Below are 22,203 nucleotides of genomic sequence, written 5' to 3' on the forward strand. Positions count from 1 at the left end.
GGCGATGCGAGACAAGACAAATCCGGATGACAGATGAGACAGCAACACGGAAGCTCAATGCAGCCTGAATTCCAGGTCGAGGATGAGGTGGTATTTCAATGGGAAGGGCCATCGAGGATTGTGAACCTGGTCAATGTGGCAACGGAACCGAAAGTCGTAAGTCCAGGACCCACGGATGAGTGGTTACACCAAATGCATGATGGCAGGGTGGTGTGCAGGGGCCGAGGTGAGGTGAGTGGTAAGGCAAGGGTAGTATGTGTGGATCGCCAGTGAACCCTCGAAACGTTGACTTCAGGGTGTAAAGGTCTTCAAACGACCTTCCTCAAGCGGCCATGTCCTGAGAATGCATCGGTCACATCGAAAGGTTGATCAGCTTGACGTTATCGCCGACGTGGATGTGAAATCCGGCCAGATTGGCCAAAGCGGAGAGAGGACGGGGGCGGCCGAGTTCGCGGCTCACTAGGGCTTACGACGAACATAGAGAAGAAGCAGGAAATACACATGGGTTGGACGAATTAGGAAACATGGATAGGTCTACCGTATGTGGGTGAGATGTGACCCTACCGCCATTCCGCCCCCGAACACTTGCATTGCATCTATCTTACACATTCACAAACTACTCCCGTGCAAACAATCCCAAACATTCAAGTTGAACAAGCGAATCAAGAGACGGCAGACAAAACAGAGAGGCAGAGGAGACAGAGACATGCACGACATGGCTGGTCATCAGCTCTTTGTCTTACTGTCTCATCCTCCATGCCAGTCGCATTGCGCTACGGCAAACTCGGCGCAGGGACCAACCGGTCGTGCAGCTTATTGCGCCCGCGATTCTGTGTTTCCACTCTCGATGCCTCCCTCAGAGCTGCAAGTGTTGGTGGGTGATTGGTGCCGCTGACACATACTACGACCTTTTGGGCCATGCGCAACATCCACTTCTTTGTATCCGTTAGCCACTGATTGGATGGTCCGGGAATATCTCGCTGCGTGACTGGATCCTCCAAAGTCCAACCCTCATTTATACGACGTACTGTAGAGCATGTCAAGGCGTTGCGGCACAGCAATTTATGTAATTGATGCTACTCAACGTTTGACGGCCTGGCGTTTCTTCGGACAAAGTGCCAATTCGAGCTGAACTCCCATGAAAAGCCTGCTGCAAATGGAAGTCTCGGCGGCCACTGTGGACATTCCGAAGGGTCACACCACTCCGCCTCAGCAGAGCTGACAGGTCGACGCCATGCTGCTGGATCCAAGGGCTTGGAAACGCGAAGATCCCCATTTCTGGGGCCCGGACCTGCAGATCGGCTTGAAAAGGCCGAATTGGCGACATCTTCCAAGGCCTTGAACCCGCTGTGCCGCCCGTGTCCACGACACGTCTGCCAGTTTCGCCTATCGCTGCGCTGCATCTTTAAAGAATGGAACATGCGGTTGCTCAGCATCTTTCCTGATGACCCAGATGCACAGTGCCGCGTATGCTACGTCGTCACTCGTCATTCGACTGGACTGATCCCTCACAGAGTCAAATCTGATATGGAAGTCCACATGCTCGCTCATCGCACGTCGTTGAACGTTCACTTGAAATGGCCACCCCTGGCGCCATCGAGGTGATAATCCGCTACTTGGCACATCCGCCAGCTCCAGGCTAAAGCTTGATGTGCCTGGGCAAAGCTTGTCCCCTGACTGCACCAGACCAAAATCGCCGGACGCAGATCCCAGCGGGTGGCTTTCAGGAGCCGCACCTCCCCGGCTCCAGTCTGCCTTTCGAGTCTTGCCTTATTTTGGTTCTGAGTAAAAACCTCTACCAGCAGGCTCCATGTCCTTTATTGGTCGACCCCACAGAGTTACGAGACGATGGATTCTCCTCGAGCAGGTCCAGCAGGGATGCCAGATAAGGGTCAACCCACTGATTGGTACGGACCCTGGAAAATGAAGATAGGATTCTCACCGTGAGACTAAACCCGATCTGTGAGTTAATAAATCCACTCCTCGATCCGACAGGGCATCCATCCATCTTTCTTCTCCCGGCCTTCCAGAAGGGAGCTCCGTCACACGCATCCTCACCGAGCTCCTGCAGTGCGATGGTTGTATCATAGTGGCCAGCATCATTCACACTAACCTCGCATCATGGTGGCCAAAAAGCTGAGCTGCCATGCCAGATTGAGTGATATCTATTATTTATATGATTTACAGCTGTGTCGGGAGGGAGTGTGGCAGGCCATGTCGAGGTAATGCAACCTCATAGAATAAGCTTTCACTAGGTGAAAACTCTCGTGCAGGTTTCCTTTCAGCTTGAATATTCTGTCAAATTCGATGAAACGCTGTTGTGTAGCCTCGAAGGACACGCCACGGGGCTCATTCGTCAAATAGGTCACGGTGAACGAAACTTCGTCAGCCAGCCTTGCCTTGTATATGTACACTTTTCGGGTGTACTATTCTTTGCCCATCTGACAACAAACATTTCCTTTGCAAGAAATACGTACAAATTTCGTCAGCTTCGCGAGTTTCTCGGTCACCACAGTGCACAGCCGACCATATATCACCATGTCTTCGCGTAACCCATCGGGTTTCGAAAATATACATGGACATACCTCGAGATTTTATGCCTAGCTCACAACGGGATCCACCAACTGTCCTCATGTTCCCCTGATCTGAAGCTTTCAAGAGCGGCTGGCTTATGTTCAGTTGTCCCTTACGCAATTTGGAATATTTGATCCCATTGTGCCCGGCAGACTTAACACCTTTAGAGGATTACTAAATCATATCAGATGCCGAACTATTATATAACCAGCAGCTGAGCCTGTGTACTCTGCTTGTTGCCAGCTATCCACAATTGCTTCTGTTCTCAATGCTGTTCAAGGATGAATCCTTCAACTGCCTAGATTGTTCTTCATTTTTATACTGAGTATACAGGTCATCTTGGACTTTGTCTTTTTGTGAAGTTTTGGATGAAACACTTTCTTACTTTGAGTGACTGTAGATCACCGGAGATTTTCTGTGCTCATAATTCATATGTCCTTCCATATAGTCTGAGTTTGATGCTTTTGGAGACTTGTTTTTTCTGGCATGTTGTAAGACAAATACTCCCAGAGTTCTTTACAGCGTCGTTCCTCAAGCAGCCATCAGGTTTCCAACTCTTCAACTTGAGCTTCTTGAATTGGAAGGCAATTTCGTCGAAGCTGATCGGCAATGATCGTAAAGGCAGTTTGCCGGATTCGTGAGTTATCGTCAATCACAACTTGAAAGCTCACCTTCCATGAGCCAGCGATGGGGCCCCTTCGATCTCCTTCCATGTACAACTTTGCGGCGCCTCAACTTGGCCAGCTCCGATATACTTCTCCTTTCGGGTCTCCAATTGAAAAGAAGAAGCAACAGGCCCCCCAAAGTGTATGAGTATGCATTTCACGCTGTCGCATGCGCCATTATCACGGCCACAGACCGTTACTCATGGAGCTTCGAGTCTTGAATGTTTCCCACGCACGCCGCCGCAGCCATATGCACTTCACCAAGGCCAAGGCCAGACACAGATTTTGTGGCATGTCTCCCTTGAGCAACGATAGAGGACTCGCGTTACCTTGACAATGTCACAACGATGATCATAGTGATTAGTAAAGTGAGAGACTCCCACATTTCCTCTTTCTCAATATTCCTAAGGAATCAGCCGACTGGCCTGTCTCTGAAAGCAAGATCATGCCTGCTGTTCCCAACTGGCTGACTGACTGCCGTCATTAATCTTAGACCGTCAATACCAAGGCGCTCCGCGAGCATGAAATTTTATGCCTTTAATAAAAGAACTAGGTGGTTGAAGATGCCGTGCAGAGATATCTCGAGTCGGACAGACTGGCGGTAAATGGCTCTGGTTTCGAAGATGCGCTGAAGCGTACGCGAGCGGATTGATGATGGAGTTGAGTAGAGAACCTGCATGCATACAAAAGATTTTGACTATGCTACAGGATGAAACCCTCAATGAGACTGCAGTTACTGGATAGATGATCGAAAAGGCGAGAATTATTAAGTCGCGGGCTCTCGGGGTTATACTCGTCTCCGTTCATGCCACCAGGCCGAAGCCATCGCCAAGTACGTCCGGCATAGGCGACCATAACTACGTTGTGTGCAGCGCAACATCGCGAATATGAGATACTCCGTGTAGGGAAAGGCGCGCGGCTCATTCGGTAGTCAATTGCTAAAATTATGGCACTTGAAACGTGCAGCCCGAAGCTTAATAGACGCGATGCCAAGCTCTGTCGGTCCTGCCGCCAGTGCCTTGACTCGGGCATGATGCCAGGCCTCTCTTTTCTACCTAGGCGGCTTTTTTAAGCTCTACGCAACTCCACAGCCCACCCCTATTTCGAGAAACACTGCCTCGATCGGAATTGTAAGCTTAAAATTCCATCGTGTATATAGCCTCGAGACAAGTATGGAGTCGTCAATAGGATATGCTCATCATTCACCCACTACTCACTGCATATCCAAAGACATCATTCCTTAAGCGATTCGAAACTACCCACTTTCGTTTTTTCAAAACAATAGTCATTCACTCACATAGAACAAGATGCTTTCCACACAAGTGCTGAGTCTGCTTGCCGCAGTCGGTTTCTCAACCGCAGTCGACGCACTGGCGATCCGACAAACAACCGCAGCCTGGCAGACTCTGCCGGCGACTCCAGCCCTGCCCACGCCCATCAACACAACCCTGAGCTCCATCAACGGCGCCGACCTATGGTTGCAAAAGTACAACGAGGCGGCTGGCGGCACCCCGATTGTCTTTGACCACGGCGGTCTCGGGTACAGCGCATACTTCGGCGACGTGATCAAGCAGCTTGTGGCCAACGGCAAATACGTCGTGGCTGTGGACCGCCGAGGTCATGGGCGCAGCACGTACGGCGCCAACGATGTCTTCACCTTCGACATGTTCGCCAACGATATCTTCGCGCAGCTGAATGAGCAGGGCATCACGTCGTACAACGTGGTCGGATGGTCCGATGGTGCAGCCACGACACTAGCCATGCTGCAGAACACGACCATCGCGGCAGGGATTCAGAAGGCGTTCGTGTTCGCGGGTTTCATGGTGCCCGAGGACACCAACACGACATTCACGGACACGGCCATCTATACTGAGTTCGTGACGCGGTGCGCCACCGAGTACGCGACGAACCAGCCGAACGCAAACTTCACCGACTTCGCGACGAAGGTCGGCACACTCGAGGCCACGCTGCCGCAGTTCACGACCGCGGGGCTGGGCGCCATCGACGGCAAGAAGGTGGCCATCGTCTCCGCCGACCACGACGAGGCCGTCAACCTTGACGTGCCCGCCAAGCTCTCCGCTGCCATTCCCGGCAGCACGTCCGTGGTGCTCACAGACGTGAGCCACTTTGCGCCTGTGCAGGACCCTGACCAGTTCACCAAGGCGGTGGAGGCCTTCTTCGCTTAGATGGAGGCGAGAATGGATCGATGCTGGCTTGATGTATTGCAGCGAATTATAGACTACAAATGATGAGACAAAGATACCCCGTTAAATGTGGACCTATCAGCGCCTTGATGTTCCCTTGTTGGTGATGGAAATGATGCTTTTAGCTTCTGGAGAACTGGTTCCGGAAAGGAACCATGCCCTGTGCTTCGATCGTTGATGCGGTCATTTGTGAGGTCGTTTCACAAAGAGATTGACCATTGTAGAAGGTCTGTGATTTGAAAAGTGTTTTTGATCCAAGGAAGCATTCGCTAAGGAGGTCTGTGGGATTTCTCTCGAATTCTGACGACGTTCATGCGGATTTGCGGATGGCCGGAAGCGAATAAGGATAAGGTTTCTTCCAAGGTTTATTCCTCCCAAGGTTGCTTTCCCCTAAAGTTTCCTTCAATCACATAGCACAGTGTCGAGTGGTCTTCTCAGACATTGCTGCGACGACAACGACAACGACAACAACGACTGCGACACGGCAAAACACGTCGAATCATCTCGTTGCAATGCCCAGTACCGTACCTCATACTTTGACAGGTGATTTGATCGGTCGTTGACCGAGCGATCCTGCGGGACGTGTGGCAGACATGAGGTGTCACAAGCTGGGGGCCGGTCTTCGACGGGGGCCGACCGCCCCCAACTCTTCTGTCAATAAACTACTTGGGGGCGCATATGCCGTAGCACCCTCCATGCATAAAGTATTTACATATATTTGCACTTCAGCTCTATGTTTTTGCCCAGGTGCATCTGCACAGCGAAGCGTTATGGGTCTCACAGCGTGCCGTGCTGCGGAATCTGCCACTGGGCCACCGGGAATTCGGCGGTTCGCGTGCCTCCAAGAGTCAGTCACGATGCGCATGGATGCCCAGCTCGTTTTGACATATCGAGTGCATGTGCATCATTTCCTAGGTAAACAAAACTCGTTGGCTGTGAGTGAGGCTCGTCTGGCCGGCGGATTATAGCGGGCCCCTCGTGGCGGCATGATCGGCGTGCATACGTTCTTGGAAAAGAACCCTTGATTCCTGAGTCGCTGTCTCCTTTGCATGAAGGTTTCTGTCCTCCGTCGGTCCCGAAACCAGTCATCCTACCATGGTGCTTATGTATAATGTGACCCTTCCTTCGTCGTGCATTCATGCCGTGTATCGTCAACAGCGTTGCCGCTTGCAACATTGCCATTCCCGAAACGCATCCCCCAGCATTGCCCATCAATCAGATTGTCTCCCTGTCTCCTGCTGCTCAGATCTCACGGCAGCATCTTGCGGTCAGCGTTGAAACTGTCCGAGACCCTAAACTTGGAGTTATGCTTCCGGAGTACACGTGCTGTATTCCACATTCAGCGAGCGATGCCTTCTGTGGCCGAAATTCAATGTCATGTTATGCCTATCACCAATGCCAAGCAAGTAGAGAAATGAGGCCCAAATGTGTGAATTGACAGGGGCAGGGGTTCAGACGAGACATCATCCAAACTTTAAATCGCGATCAGCAACAAGCTCCATCCAAGGTGGGTTCCCTCCTCCTGCCACATGTGAACTTTGTTCTGCGCTTCGTAACCGTTACTGAGACTTTATTTAAGATTCTTGTATGCACAGAGACTCTTTTATACGTTCGGATCCGCGCCGAGACGTGTTAGTCACGAGCGGCTCCGGTAGTTATATGCGTTGTGAAGAACCTTCGCATATGCAAGTGGACCGAGCGTGACAAATTGAGCAGAGCACAATGTCCGGTTATCTCCGGTTGTAGCTAGATGTGGTAAATCGGTGCAAGACATTTTCTCATATTTGAATGGAGCAAGGATATTACAAAAGTCCGCTGCACGTCACATCAAACAGATCAAACCTATTCTGCATTATAAACTACCGATTCACTACACCCTCTGCTACATAGTTGTGCATCGAGTAAACATTTCATAGACGCGGCAATGGAATGGTATGCCCGAATTTACACAGGGATAGCCGCTGTGGACATCTCCCCGACTTATGTGCGAGGACTTGATTAACAGGCTCGAGATTGTTGACTCGGGGACCGTGTCATTCAAGCCGACGATGCGGCTTTAGGTAGAGCGACGCCCGTCAAGAAATGCGCAGAGCTCAGGCGGCCCACGGTATTACACTATCGCATGGACAGGATATCTGTAACAACAGTGGCAACTCGAGGAGCTGGTCATGATGGAGGGATCCAAAAATGATGTATTTGAATATGACGCACTGTCGTGACCGAAGATTCGCTTGACGGCCGGTCATCTTCTCAACCATACCCTCGGCAAAATTCCGCCCTCGAGACGTCCGAATACGCCGAGAGCTTCATAGATGGTGGCACGGATTCTTTGAATTGAGTTCACACGACAGCTCCGGAAGACTAATTATCCGGCCGCATGAACAAGTCACGGACTCGTGAAGGTAATCTGGAAGAACGTCCTTCCTCTACGCGAGTCGCCAGCAGTCGTGGACGATGAGGTTACGGTCAACTGAGTCTTGTGCGTTGCATTGATTCCACATAGTTATCAAGTCTATACTCGATGGTAAGCTCCTGCGTGAAATCTTGATGAAATCTTACATACACCTGTCTCCTATTAGTTTGAGTTGAATGATCTACAATCATAGCCCAAACGTACCAAGGCACTCGCGAATTCTGCTTGTTTTTGTGAAGCGTGTGTCAGTATCTTGAGCGTAGATATCTCGGCGACCCGGCAGGCACACGCGCACTCTACATACGCGACACTCCGTATCTAAACCCAAAACTTGTTGAAGTTGATTGGTGGTGATACATTGCAAATGCGGGGACTTAGGCGATACCACAACATCCGCGTATGACTCGATTCGCCACTTTATGGAGACAGCAAAACCCAGTAAGCTTGGGGTTGCGTCACTTTGGTATCACTCTTCCTACAGTAGTTGTGTAGATTGACTTTCGGTCTTCACGTGTGATATAGAAAAGCCGGGCAATGCTACGCTGCCGTCCGAGATTTCAAACAGCGAGGCGGACTGATTGGTATTGAAATGCACTCAGAATTGTGGCCGATCCATAAGGTTTGATACGACTAACGCGTGTTTCGTTGTCATGACAAGTACCTATAAAATAGTTTTCCATTCGAGATGGGATCAACCGTTGGCGTCGTGAGACACGAGAAGTCAAACGCCGCGTAGTCTTGGAACTTTTGTAGGAATGGTAGAAGCAAGAAGAATCGGAGGGAATAAAAGGTCTTTCTCCTCTAAAGTGGTGTCAGATATGCGTCGTGTTCATTACGGATTGGTCCGGAAATGACAGACCGCCCTTCGGAATGGCTGAAACCCTGCATACGGCGAGGATAACGATTGGATGGGTCGCACGTATGTGGTCTCAAACCTGTCAGCCACTGCTGCCAGGATTTCATGCTAGCCGTTAGTGGATGCTGGTGTGTGTGGGCATGTGAGCTCTCGTAATCGACAGGATTAGCCGCTTATTTATGGCAATGCAGGAATATTCGATCAGGATGATAGCGTCCTGCCTCTGGATATTACACATTGCCGTCGGTCTGTATTCGGCAAAACACAAAGCGGAGCCAAGTACCCTAGAAGCAGAATTAATGGGCCGAGCGAGGAAATAGTGACTCGCGTGGTAATTGGTGGGCAGAAACGTGATCGACTAGTTTTTTCCTACCCCCCGTCTCGCAACAAGATAAATGTTCCGCTGGCGGCGTCCACTTTATGACGAGTGACTGAAACAGCATTCGGCGAAAAGTCAGGGAGAAATTAACGGATTGGAAAGGACACGGAACAAATGTTTCAGATAACAGTTTCGGGAGTAACGCGAGAGCGATCTCTATGCTCAAGGGCTTCGACCACTTGCGTTCCATTACACGCTCAGACGACGGGGTCTGAGTCGACAAGATCTGTGTTGCAACTCTTGTATGTCATAACGTGCTCTAGTTAAGGAGGGTGCTCGATATCGAAGGTGGTAGGCTAAGCAGAGCTCGGCGTGTGACAAATATCGCAGCCACCCGAGGTACGCAGATAGGTGGGCACATGGCCAAGACCCACTAGGTACCTATAAGTACACTAGTAAAAGAGGGAGCATTTTCCCACCCAGTCACCGTGCCCCAAATCCAGTCCAGTCCCAACCAGGCAGCAAATTATAAGAGGGAAACTTTTCTTGACAAAGTTAGAGCGAGTGAGCGAAGGCGAGCGTCAACTATGCACATGTGCATGTGCACATGCTCGTGTGTGCACAGTGGGAAATTACATGAAGCACCAACATGGCAGCGCTAGCCAGCCAACCAAGCCAATACATGCAGATGCGAGATGCAGGTGTTGGCGCAGCCATGGCTGACTATCTGGTCGGGTTAAAAAGGCCATGGCACGGGCCCCAATGCTGTCATGTCATGTCGTACAACTCTCAGGGATTGCAAATCTCCGTGCAGGTACTCAATAGTACATAAAAAGGGACTGACCAAGACACAGTCACCAATAGATTATACTACAAGATACGAGATGCTGGTCTGTGGTAAAGCCATAGCGGTTTTTCCCACTAAAAAGGCGTGATGGTTGCGTTACACGCGAACGTTGGGATGTTTGAAATTTCTGATTGGGAGTTGTATGTCATTGCTTGATAAAGTGGACGTTGGCTTGGACGTTGGCACCAACCGGTCCCGAGTGTCGGCCGGTCCCCACAAGCGAGGACTGTAGAACCAACAGCCAGGTCGGACCGCGCGGTTGGGAGGCGGTAGCAGGACAAAAAAAAAGTAGAGCGGATGTCGGGTCGAGGAGCCAGGAAGTAATGCCCAGATCTGGAGCAGAACAAGTGACCGAACCAACAGTACAGTGTCAGATTGTGACTAACAGGGGTGCATGTTATTTATGATACGATCATAGTCCTCGGTGCTCACAAAATTCTTTTTTTAGCGGGCCGTATCACCCGCTTTCCCATTAATCTTACTTAGCGCGTGCATATAAAAGACGGATCCCATAAGTAAACGTTGCTACCCACCTAATCTAGGTCAATGCCTTTCTTAGATTTCTTATTGTTCCGCCTCCATCCCTGCGAACACTCCCCCTGGCTTGCCGTGTAGATTGATGCATACAGTACAATAGGGTGGAAAAGGAGGAAACTTCCCACATAGGCCTTAGCATTAAGCTGCCCAGCTATAACAGACATCTTAAGGGGAAAAGTGAGTGTCCTCCCTTATTTGTGATCACCCCTAGGCCATCCTGGTTCCACTTTCCTTTCTCCAGTTCACACACACTTGCTGGGAAAATCTGCCGAGCTTGGATCGTTCGTACTTGTTTGCTTCCCATCATCCAACACGACTGGTTGTATCAAGAGTGCAGGTGCCGGTACAGCATCAGGATCAGGCAAAGCAAGATTCAAAACTCAAAAATTTCACGTGAAAGCTTTAATTTTGCCGTTCAACCTGCTTACATACAAAGACAACAAAGTCGCATTTTCTAGTTCAACTATCTGCCAATAGGACTAGGTGTTTCCTGCCTTTCAAGATTTTGGGCGGCACTCGCATATGGAGGCAGCGAGCCAGAAGCGGATTATCAATGTTCGCGACTAGGACAATTAGTCATTATTCGTTTTGTTGTTGAGGCGCGAAGACGAAGATGGACCCCAAACGTGTCAACGAATTTCTCCCGCCAACGTCGGCGGCGGCGCCGGCACCCCCTGGAGATCGAATGGATGTTACAAATGCTGTCGAGGACGATTTTGATGTGGCCCAGTACCGCGCGCTCAAGAAGGACAAGCAGGAGGAGCAGAAGCGCCTCGACCATGAGCACGATCACAGGCACCGGCAGCTTGAGGAGCAGATACACATGGAGAACAGCCGCCTATTCTCACAATTTCAGCAGAGAGTCAATGAGAGCATCCAGCGGGCCTTTATAGATCTTCAGCCTTCAATTGCCGCCACTATCAGCAACCAAGTCAGCTTCCGACTCGAGCAGCAACGCCTACGTGACGAGCATGCGGCGAGCAAGAGCAACATCGAACAGCGTTATCACAACAAGATCACGAGCCTGATGGCAATGCCATCTGCCGCTCGCGGTGCAATTCCCAGGGTGAGTAGCAGCACACCATCGCAGTCTAGCAACATTCGCGTCAGTCCTACGTCACCCGTAAGCGAACATGTTAGTTATAGTGTGACTAACGTTGCCGTATAGATGGCGAGCTCTGCATCAGGGACTCCTGCAACACCAGCTTTCGCGTCACCTGCGCTCCAGTCGGCAAATACACCGACGCCGTCACGTGGGCCGCCGCCTCAGGAAACTGTTCGCCCGGACCCCGTGGCACATCAGGTACAGCAGCGCATGGCTCCTCGCACTGAAGTCCCGTCTCATCATCAACAGCCGGTTGCCCCTCCACGCATTCTTCCCTCGGAGCCCTTGACTCGACAGCCTGTGGGCCCCCATCGGATGCCTCACCCGGAATCTATGGCCCAGCAGCCCATGATTCAGCAGCGTATGCCTCCGGAGCAGGTACACCAGCGACCTCTGCCGCACCATCACGTGCCTGCCGAGCCTCACCCTCTCGAGCCTCGTCATCAGCAACCTGCGATGGCCCAGGCTTTGGCTAGCGATTCCAAATTGTCCGAACCTCCGCTGCGACATGACGTTCCGCCCCTGCCGAGCTCCAATCCCGTCCTGGCAAGTCATGCTTCTCAGGGCGCAATGGAGACCCCACGCCAAGACGTGAAAAGGAAGGCCGCTGACTCGCCTGCAACCGACGCTGTCAACAGTGCCCTGAAGCGGCCGCGAACCAGGGACAGGCCATTTGAGCAGGTCCAGTATGTGAAGTCCCCGCCGGTCAAGCGGAGCCCTCGAGCCCACCAGCCTGCACAGGTCGCCATGGAGAAGCGGGTCCAGCGCACGATCAGCTTCGAGGAAGTCTACCAGGGAGGCAAGGCTCAATTCAAGCACCAGATCTTCGAGTACAAGACTGGTTCGGGTAACTGGTACATTGTCAAATGCGACGAACATGGTGTTCACTTCAAGTTTGGCAACCCGGTCCACGGCGCGGCCAAGCACGTGCACAGTCCCCAACATGACATGCAGCCCAAGACACACGACCTTGCTATCGAAATCTGCGGCTATCTTGTTACCGACTGCAATGCTGAGCTTGCCAAGCTCAACAATGATGAGTACCAGCGGGCGGTGGCTGAGGATGGGTACGAGCCTTACAACCGGAATCTGCTCACAAAGGAAGGCCGGCAACGCACGGATAACCACAAGAAGCATCCTAAAACCGAAAGGGAGGGGGGCGAGATCCATGTCAATGGTGACGTCCACTCCAAGCCTAAGTTACGAGAGCAGAAGCCGTCAGCAGGCATGACTGCGCCTAAAGATTGTCAATTCTACCAAGGACTGTGGCAATCGAACAAGAAATGGTACTCGCTCGTCGTATTGCCCATACGAGCGGATGGCAGTCTGCGGGAGGTTGGCCTGAAAGAGAGATTTCAAGAGCTTCCGCTCATGCAGACCGTTCCCAAGTGCTACCGCGTCGACAGGGTCAGCTTACAGATCAAGGGGTGGCAACCTGCCTACGAGGATGGAGAGGCCAAGGCGAAGAAGCGTGAATATCCCGTCATGTTCTTCGACAGAACGCCCTGGTCATTGGGGTGGCTGCCCGCTTCGAAGCTTCTGGAGCTTGACTTGTACAACCCGACTGAGGGCGTAGATATCAGCGGTCTCAAGAAGGCTCGGGAGTGGTTTGCAGTGAAAATGAACAACCGCGCCAACTGGGAGGAGCTGAAGCGACTTGGGCCTGGCGAGCCTCTCTCAGCGACGCCAGAGGGCGAGGCGGACTGGATTGGTAAGCCCTTGCAACCGACTGCTGGTAGTGAAGCGGGCGCTGACTTGCAAGTATCTACCTTAGGCGATCAAGGGCTGTCTCTGCGGTCGGCAGACAAGCCTGATGAAAAGAGTCCTACGTTCTTCGATAAGCAGTTCGGGAAGAGTCCTGGTCGCCGTGGGTCGCCCGGAAGTGATGACTCTGATGCGGATAGTGATGATGAGGATGAGGACCCGATGAAGATGGATGTCGGCCCAATCCCAGACCCCAGCGCTGCAGACTCTAATTGGGTAGAAGGGGTCTCGGATTCGGGATCCCATGACTCGGACATGGATGTGGACGATATGCCGGCCACGAAGAGTGACAAGGATTCTCCCAAGGTGTTTTCCATCGAGCCTCACGTCCCACAGGCCAGCGAGACGAGGCCCTCTGAGGAGACCAGCCATGGTCCTCACGACCAGGCAGATTTATCTGCTGTTCTTTCCGAACACGAACGCGTGAGGAAAAGTGCCCAGACCGCGCAGGCCAAAGCAGCAGCGGCCGTCAAGGAGGCTGCTAGCCGCAGCAGAGCAGCATCGGAGGTGGCTGATGACAGTCTGAAGGGCGAATCGAAGGGCCCTCAAGGACGGCCAGACACCGACGCAGGCCCACGGTCCCAGCGCCCAGCGTTGGCTGATCATCAGCGATCGAGGTCGGACGGCATGTTCGCAGAATCCCAGACGGGGCTCGCAGCACCCGGTATAGGCAAGCTGGGCGAGGGTCGCAAGCACTCGAACCTGCAGAACATCCTCAACCCGGCTGGCATGCGCGCCGAAGCGCCGGTCGAGAACGGCCTCGACAGCTATAAGCGCTTCGACGCCCTCATGGCGCAGATGAGCAACGACTCAACGCCTCTGCGACCTGCGTCGGTGCCTGTGCAGTCGAATGGACACCATTTCCAACCCCCAGTCCATCAGACCAAGCAATTGGACGCCATGCCGCAGCACTCCCCATCCCTCTCGCACATCCTATCCCCGCCAATGCAGTCGCCGATGATGGCGCCGCCCAGGAGCGCGTCCACGACGCCGGTGCCCGACGGCTCCGGGCGCAGCACGCCCACGATCATGATCCCCAACAACGGAGACCGCTGGCAGGCAGTCCGGACATCCTCCTTTGGTCCGGCGCCGCACACGCCCCGGGCATCTTTCACCGACAGCCCGAAGCCCGCGGCCCCGCAGCCCGCGGTGGTCACACCAGCGCTCTCGGCGCGGGCCGAGACACCCGTGTCCGGGGCCGGCGCAGACAGGAAGGAGATCTTCGACGTGAGCCAGTTCCGCGACTCGGCGCGCGGGGTGCGGTGGTCGCGGAGCAGCAGCCCGACGGCGGGGTTCCTGCGGCTGGCGACGGACCCGGTGCGCGGGGTGGCGGAGCCGGTGGGGGAGACGTCGACTTCGGCGGCCGAGGCGGGGGCGGTGGTGCCACCAGCCGGGATCGAGCCGGCCAAGGTGTCGCGGATCGAGCTGGAGACGGAGCGGGACCGGCAGTGGGTGTCGCTGGTGCTCAAGGACCGCAGCGAGCAGACGGTGGCGTTCGAGACCAACTCGGCCAGCGGGCGGCTCATCAACGCCAAGATCCAGGGCCGGCGGTTCGTCAGCTGGGTCAGGAAGTGGAACCCAGAGGCGGAGCTGAGTAGCGGGTAGGTTTCTTTCTCACCATTGCCAGTGCGGTTTTGTGGGGTTTCTCCTTTGTCTGCTGGACAGGCTGGCTAACGGGGTTCTTCTCTTTTCTCCTTGGTGCAGGGATGGATCTAGTCGACGTTCGAGCGTGGCGACGGATGATCGCCGGTCTACTACGGCCGAGGCACAGTGAAGGACTCTTGTCACATGGACAGACTGCATGGATGACAGTGGTTCTCTTTGCGACGGATATATGCCTCTCTTCTTCAACACGGGGCCTTTTAATCGGTTCAAAAATTGTTTCCTCGTCGAATAATTCACGGATTCTACGGCACGGATATCAAACTGTCCCTCATCTGGACTCCCCTGGGGCTTTTCTTTTTGGGCTGGGGGCGAAGGAATTCCTGTTTACTTCACCAAAATTTTGGAGCGGGGGAGTTCTGATTGCATCTCACATCTGGCATCTCTACGGTCTGTCGGTATGGCCTTTCTTGTCCATTCTATTTCTTCTTTGAGGACGGCCTCTACGTATATTTCATTTGCTTTTGGTCGAGCGAGCAGGAGGGGTGAGAGTGAATAAAGGTGATAATGGAGCTGGAGAAAGCCTATAGGTATATACGTAATTGTGGTGGTGGTGATAGTGGTTGTTTTGGCACGGCATGGCATCTCGTGGACATTTTGTGAGGCGGAGGCATTCGATCGATACCCATTGCTGGATTTCACTGACTGGCACGAAAAGCTTAATGAACATTTCTCGAACTTGGTCTTCTTGTGTTTTGTCTTGGTGATTTGTGTGGAGAATATCATTTTCTACGGCAATCTCCCTTGGCCTTGCCTTCCCGACGATAACTTCATGGGACAACCTGCTCTGTGATCATCTGCTCAATGATAACCTGCCCTGAGATAAGATGAATAGTTAGTTCTACGATGACCTGTTCTGGGATAGTCTCCTTGAAGGTAATCCGTTTTGGCTGACTTTCCCTGCAAAATGCCTACGGGGTAAAGTCTTATACAGTACATACAGTATCATAGGATGACCTGCAAGGCCAGGATCAATTCCTATCTGAACTTGGGTAGGTATTTCCTCAACGTGGTCACCTATGTGCGAGGTCAATGTTGAATCACACCATTCTTCCGGCCTGTCGCACTGTGATGTCAAACATGTCGACAAGTGGGTAGCAAACTGGAGTGGTGTCCCAGGGGTCCGAGGTGGTGGATGCTACGCTGCGTCGGGCGGACCTGGGAGCTGGAATTTTGCATGTGATTGTGCCCAGGATGGAGAAATGGCGGATGGAACGAGCCAAAGACCGCTCACGGCTCACTGCTCACTGGCTCACGTGGCCGTTTGCGCTTGTGCCTTGTGGCTGGCAAGCCGGAATGGCCGACGGTGGGATGAAATGGGATGCCGTCGAATTCGCTAAGAATATTCCTCTCTCTCACTACTTTTCTCACATATCCTGATCATGTATTAAAATCAGTCTGTATTTCACACATTTTCATCCCCCGACACCTGGACCCGACTGCTGCGCAACCGATGACGTCGTAAACCCACAGTTTCCGTTTGGGTACCGGCAGAGACGGAGACGGAACGGCACAAGACAGGAGGAGAGGGAAAGAGCGGTGGTAGCAAGATCCAAGCAAAGCTGTGCTGGCTGTGGACCTGGCAGGTGCAAGGTACAGGCAGCGCTTGCCGCTGAGGAGGGGCGACGGACAAGGGGAGGAGCCACGACTGACTTAGATGGCTGCAATCGTGAGTTCCATATTGTTGTTTTTCTCTTTTTCTTCCCTGCATCTTCAGTTCATCTTCATTTCGTCTGCATTCTTATCCTTCGACACCAAATGTCGCTGTGTCTTCTGCGGCAGGTGCAGCAGGTGCAGCTGAAGAGGGCGCTCATGCCACCTGCCGCCCACCTTGCCTGGCCTTGGCGCGCCTGCCAGTGTGACCAGTGCAGGTGCAGGCAGGCACCTGGGAGCTTCCTGCCCGATGCGCCAGATGGGCGTCGGAGGTTGTTGAGCTTCCCCAGGTGGCAAACATCACTTGCTACGTGCTGTTGACGTTGCCCTTGATGCCCGCCTTCATTCGATCTGATCTGGTCGGGCGCCTTCGTCTTCAGTCTTGACTGCCTACGCCCTACCTGTGTGCATGACAACAGCTTCTTCTCATGCTAGCTGTGTAGCACGTACAGTCTCATCTTCCCCCAAGGCATCCATCAATCATGCTCCGGTTCCTCCGGTCCTGCCCAAGCGCATGAGCTTGCTTGCCAGCGCCCCATTCCAACCCGACCAGCCTTCCCTTCGTTGGAACAGGACATTCACAACCCGACGCTTCCATCCGTGTCGCTTACTTCTAGCTAACGCGAAGCCCTCTTCCACCCGGCACAGGAAATCCCCTGGCTAACCCACATGTCCACCCCTCGTCGCCAACGAGGCGACACCCTCGACAGTTCCTCCTCCACTCACTCGCCAAACCGCAACGATGACGGCCCGACCTCCTACCTAGGCGCCGCCGCCGCTGAACCCAAGCCGACCTATGCCTCCTTCTCCCCCGCGACCCTGTCCTCCTCCCAGCCCGTGTCCGCCGCCAAGCGACTCTCTACCATCCTCGTCCACCAGAAGTCTCCGCTGCTGCTGGCCACACCTCCCCAGGTCACTCGCGCCCTCGCATACAGCCATCCCTTCCTCCTGCCCTTGAACAAGCTTGCCGGGCTGTTGAGCTGGACCACGAAAGATCCTTGGGAGAGCTTCCTGCTGGTCGCTGTTTTCTGGGCCATAGTGCTCTACGGAGATGTCGCCGTGCGCTTTGCAGGGCCTGTGGTTCTGGTCCTCATTGTGATACTGGGCATGTACGGACGGCGTTTCAGCCCTCTGAGCAGCAGTGGCTGGAACGAGGACGGTGGCGCCGGAGGGGGACATGCGCCCAAAAGTTCAAAGAGCAAAGGGAAGAAGGCATCGACCGAGAGCACGGGACCGGCAGCTGCAAATGCGGCGGCGGGAGGTGGGGGCGGACAACACACAAGGGCTGGATCGGAGGCAACAAACACGAAACACCAGAAGACGCTGGATGAGATCGTCGAGACACTGAAGGAGTTCACTGCGAGGTGTAATATCCTCATGGAGCCGCTGCTGGAGTTGACGGATTTTCTGAGCACCCAGCGCACGGCGACCAGTGCGACCACGAGGCCGGCCCTGACAACGCTGTTTGTACGCATATTGATGTGCACCCCCTTTTGGGTCGCCTTGACCTTCCCTCCAGTTCGAATCATATCCACGCGGAGGGTGATCCTCGTGTTTGGAACAATAATCCTCACTTGGCATGCTCGAGTTGTCAAAGCTGGGAGGACGATACTGTGGCGCAGTGCGAGTGTTAGGAAGTTCGCGGCACTCCTGACAGGGCTTGAGATCGCCCTCCCGGAAAAGGCCAAGAACAAGGACAAGGGAAGTGAGACGCCTGCGTTCGAGAAAGACTCGACCAAATCGAACAAGGCGCCGTTGACTGGCAGAGCGCAAGCACAGTCCGAGCTGACCAAGGCCATACGCCGAGCCCGTGGGGCTACAGATGCCGGCGTGAGGTTCACTTTCATCATCTACGAGAACCAGCGCCGCTGGGTCGGTCTCGGTTGGACAAATAGTCTGTTCGCTTACGAGAGGGCAGCGTGGACTGACGAGCATAACAACCCTGTCCCACCCAAGGAGAAGTTCGAGCTTCCCGAAGTTGATGACGATAGCAACATGCGGTGGCGGTGGGTAAGTGGCAGCAGGTGGAGGGTGGACGGCGTGTCGGATGATTCGGTGAATGGCGGAGTTGCTGGAGGCGCAGAGGCCGAATGGAATTACGACAGCGATGGCGGAAAGAATGGCTGGATTTTCTATGACAACAAGGTATGCTTCTATCCTGTGAGCCAAGCCATGCGCCCAGCTGCAACTGACAATTCGATATAGTGGCAGAATGGCCGACGCGGCCAAGACGGCTGGGGAAGATGGACGCGAAGACGGAAATGGTACCGTGACGCCGAGCTGGTGGAAGTGGACAGCGACGAAGAGACCGAACAAGCCAAGCAGCCTCCTCAAGAATCCTCACCGACGCCCACTCCAGAAGCACGGCCATCCCTTCCACCTCGGCCGAGAACGCCCACACTCGCGCCGCCTATCACAACTTTCTCACCGAATAACGAAACGATGAGCATGCCTGACCTTCACCGTCCAAATGACGGCCTCAAGGAGATCAAGGAGGAGGACTCTGAAAGCCCGGAAAGGGAAAAGACCCCGTCGGAAAGGGAAAAGGACGACGCTTCGTCGGTGCTGTCGACATCATCTCGGTCGATGAGGCTACTCCCCTCGCTGCGACGCAGGGTCACTGATAATACCGCCGCCGCTGCAGCAGGTCAAAGGCCGCCAAGGCGAGACGACAGCATCACTAGCAGTCCGCGGTCAGCCGTGGTATCGCCGTACTCGGTGGGCGGCCGGGCCCGGCGCACTAGCGAAGTGCAAAGCGAGGATGACCAGGCGAGCCTGGGCCCTGGGCTGGGGCTGGAGATATCCAAGGACCGCCGGAGTGGGTCGTGGGGGATAGGGGACGAGGCTGTTATGGGGCTAGAGTAGACCACAGATGACTGGATGGATGGTCTGTCCTTGGTAGGGAGAGGGCAACGAGTGGTGGTAATGTTAGTTGTTATAAGCAACGGGTTTTAGAGTTGACTCTGTTTTGATTTGTGTCTATGTCTGTCCCCTGCCCCCATGCTTGTCTATTCGTGTATGCGTATGCATTTATGGGGTGTTGAGTATCTGTATCGATTGTGCGTACGTGTGCATAGCATGGGCGTTATGCTTGATTGGCCAGCTCGTTCAATATTTTCTCTAGATCATTGACTGCGAGGAATGCAGATTTACTAGAATGCATATTATTCCAGACAACGACGAGTACGAGAAAGATCATTCTTTTTCCTTGTTATGCCGTGGTCAACAAGGCAGAAGAAATTGACTAGCTGAGGGATGTAAATGAACCAATGTGATTTAGTATATGTTGAGAATTTGTTTTCTGATGTCCTTAATTCAACTACTCCCGCTTCGCCAGGCCATCTCTGATCAGCTTGCCGAGGTCCTCAGATACGCGAGCGAACATTTCTGAATTCAAAGGTTAGCAAGCGATCATAAAGAAGTAGACTCAACACCCTCAATCTCTCAGAGAGAGATAAGGCGTGCCTAACCATGAAGTATGAACTCACCTATAGACTCCTCCTGCACCTCAGGCAGAGCCTTGCCCAGGTGCGGTAGCAGGTTCGCCAGGAACGCCTCCTGGCCGCCCTCCTCCTCCTTCATCATCTCCCACAGCTCGCGCGACTGCACAAAGTCCTCATCGCCGACCTCCTTAGCCGACGTGTACGCGACAGCACGGCCAGCCCACATGTCGTGGTCGTAGATCTCCGGGTTGGGCGCCCGCGCGATCCTCTGGAAGCTGGAGCGGACGTAGTTAGGGTCGGCGCCGTAGTTGCCGTTGAAGCTCATGGGCCCGTCGCGGCTGTACGGCGCGTAGACGTGGCTCCGCGCGCGGTTGCACGGCAGCTGCTGGTAGTTGGGCCCGACGCGGTAGCGCGCCGCGTCCGGGTAGCTGAACATGCGGGCCTGCAGGACGATGTCGGCCGAGGGCGCGACCCCCGGGACCATGGCCGAGGGCGAGAAGGCCGCCTGCTCGACGTCCTGGAAGTAGTTGTCCGGGTTGCGGTTGAGGACGATGCGGCCGATCTTCTTGAGCGGGTAGTCCGCGTGCGGCCAGGTGTAGGTCGGGTCGAAGATGGGGATGTTGTATGTCTCTGCGTCCTTGGGGTCCATGATCTGTAGGTATACGTTCCACGAGGGGAAGTCGCCGCGCTTGATGGCATCGAACAGGTCTCGCACGTGGTAGTCTGGGTCTGAGCCGGCCAGCTGGCTCGCCTTGTCGGATGGCATCGTCTTGATGCCTGCTTCGGGCTTGAAGTGCCACTTGACGTACTTGAAGCTGCCGTCTGGCTTGCCGAGCTTGTATGTGTGGACGCCGAAGGCGTTGATGTTTCGCACCGACTCCGGGATACCGCGCTTGCCGAACAGCTGCATCAGTGCGTGAATGCCCTCCTGGTTGTTATTGTGGTAGTCCCAGAACATGTTTGGGTCCGGGATATTGGTCTGCGGGTGTCGCTTGTGCGACCGGTTCATGCTGGGGAACTTGATCGGGTCTCTGAGGAAGAAAACGGGTAGGTCGTTGAACACAAAGTCCTGGTTGCCCTCCTCCGTGAAGATCTTGACTGCAAACCCCCTGACATCGCGCACCGTGTCGGCTGATCCCTTCTCGCCTCCTACTGTTGAGATTCGGGCGAGCAGGTCTGTCTTCTCGCCTAGGCCTGTCAGAAACTTGGCTGAGGTGATGTCTGAGATGTCCTCGGTCACTTCATAGTAGCCCCATGCGCCAGCTGCCTTTGCGTGGACAGCTCTATCATGAGTGTCAGCTTCCTTGGTCCTCAAGTTGTATGTCTTCTGGCTTACCTTTCTGGTATCCTCTCGCGTGGGAAATGTGTCAGAGACTCAATCAGTTGAGTGTCTGTCAACAAGCCTAGCCCTCCATTTCCAAACTTGCTGCGGATTTGCAGGACAGTTGTTGGATCCTCTACTGGTTGTCCCTCAGCTAATGTGTAGACTGGGTTATCGGGAAACTTTAAGATATGTTAGAGGTAAACCAGTCCCTGCCTTGTAATCGTGGCCTTGATGGCATAGGACATAACGACATTGGGGTTCCAATTCCACGCATCATGTAGGCTTCACTTACCGATGTCGTCCCTCCATAGGCGTGTTGCGTGTCGGCCGTGTGGTCTTTCATATAGCCCATTGTGATCTCTCTTGAAAGGTCTGATATCTTATAAAATTGCAGTTTATTCAGAAATTGCGTCCCGATCAACGTGAAGACGAAATACTTGGCATGGACTTCGAAAAATTGTGACAGATTGGGAAGAGATTCTGTTTATATATTCTCTGGTCACTACCAGTCCTGTCAAGAAACCGACGTACAACAATTACGTCTATCGTTCACATGGCATCTGGTTCTCGTCGTCATGACTGGCTTGAAAACGTTCCACAACAGATGGTTTGGTTCAAAATGGTGCAATCTCGATTGCGGAATTCCATCTTGCTCCCAGATATGCTGCAATATCCTCCAGTGTGTTCAGTTCCATGTCGTGCTATCTGCTCAACGTCATGTTCTCGACAAGTACCAAACGTATCTTCGGTAAGGTGGATCACAAGGCCCACTCAATCCATGGTGATCCAATCCCCATGTACATATTTGCCAGCAGGGTCTAGAACGTCTTCTCATCA

General features: G+C 53.6%; 6 protein-coding genes across 6 annotated transcripts; 4 read left to right on the forward strand and 2 right to left on the reverse strand.

Moving 5' to 3' along the window:
- Positions 1-57: 57 nt before the first annotated feature.
- Positions 58-463, forward strand: J7T55_001303 (uncharacterized protein; the record flags this gene model as incomplete). Its single annotated transcript, XM_053135361.1, has 2 exons — positions 58-156; positions 296-463. The coding sequence occupies 2 exons, from the start codon at positions 58-60 to the stop codon at positions 461-463; spliced, it is 267 nt and encodes an 88-aa protein (XP_052986942.1).
- A 613-nt stretch (positions 464-1,076) lies between these two features.
- On the reverse strand, positions 1,077-1,436 carry J7T55_001304 (uncharacterized protein; the record flags this gene model as incomplete). The annotated part of the gene is made up of 1 exon (XM_053135362.1): positions 1,077-1,436. One exon carries the CDS (start codon positions 1,434-1,436, stop codon positions 1,077-1,079), a length of 360 nt encoding a protein of 119 aa, XP_052986943.1.
- A 3,110-nt stretch (positions 1,437-4,546) lies between these two features.
- J7T55_001305 (lpha beta fold family) lies at positions 4,547-5,425 on the forward strand (the record flags this gene model as incomplete). The annotated part of the gene is made up of 1 exon (XM_053135363.1): positions 4,547-5,425. One exon carries the CDS (start codon positions 4,547-4,549, stop codon positions 5,423-5,425), a length of 879 nt encoding a protein of 292 aa, XP_052986944.1.
- A 5,603-nt stretch (positions 5,426-11,028) lies between these two features.
- J7T55_001306 (uncharacterized protein) lies at positions 11,029-14,889 on the forward strand (the record flags this gene model as incomplete). Its single annotated transcript, XM_053135364.1, has 3 exons — positions 11,029-11,481; positions 11,584-13,231; positions 13,295-14,889. 3 exons carry the CDS (start codon positions 11,029-11,031, stop codon positions 14,887-14,889), a joined length of 3,696 nt encoding a protein of 1,231 aa, XP_052986945.1.
- Positions 14,890-17,268: 2,379 nt separating this feature from the next.
- On the forward strand, positions 17,269-19,464 carry J7T55_001307 (uncharacterized protein; the record flags this gene model as incomplete). Its single annotated transcript, XM_053135365.1, has 2 exons — positions 17,269-18,744; positions 18,805-19,464. 2 exons carry the CDS (start codon positions 17,269-17,271, stop codon positions 19,462-19,464), a joined length of 2,136 nt encoding a protein of 711 aa, XP_052986946.1.
- Positions 19,465-19,918: 454 nt separating this feature from the next.
- Positions 19,919-21,718, reverse strand: J7T55_001308 (Catalase; the record flags this gene model as incomplete). Its single annotated transcript, XM_053135366.1, has 4 exons — positions 19,919-19,986; positions 20,088-21,325; positions 21,379-21,545; positions 21,659-21,718. The coding sequence occupies 4 exons, from the start codon at positions 21,716-21,718 to the stop codon at positions 19,919-19,921; spliced, it is 1,533 nt and encodes a 510-aa protein (XP_052986947.1).
- Between the last annotated feature and the right edge of the window lie 485 nt (positions 21,719-22,203).

The sequence above is a fragment of the Diaporthe amygdali genome (genome assembly GCF_026229845.1).
Source record: "Diaporthe amygdali strain CAA958 chromosome Unknown NODE_54_length_279735_cov_64_132730, whole genome shotgun sequence".
NCBI lineage: Eukaryota > Fungi > Ascomycota > Sordariomycetes > Diaporthales > Diaporthaceae > Diaporthe > Diaporthe amygdali.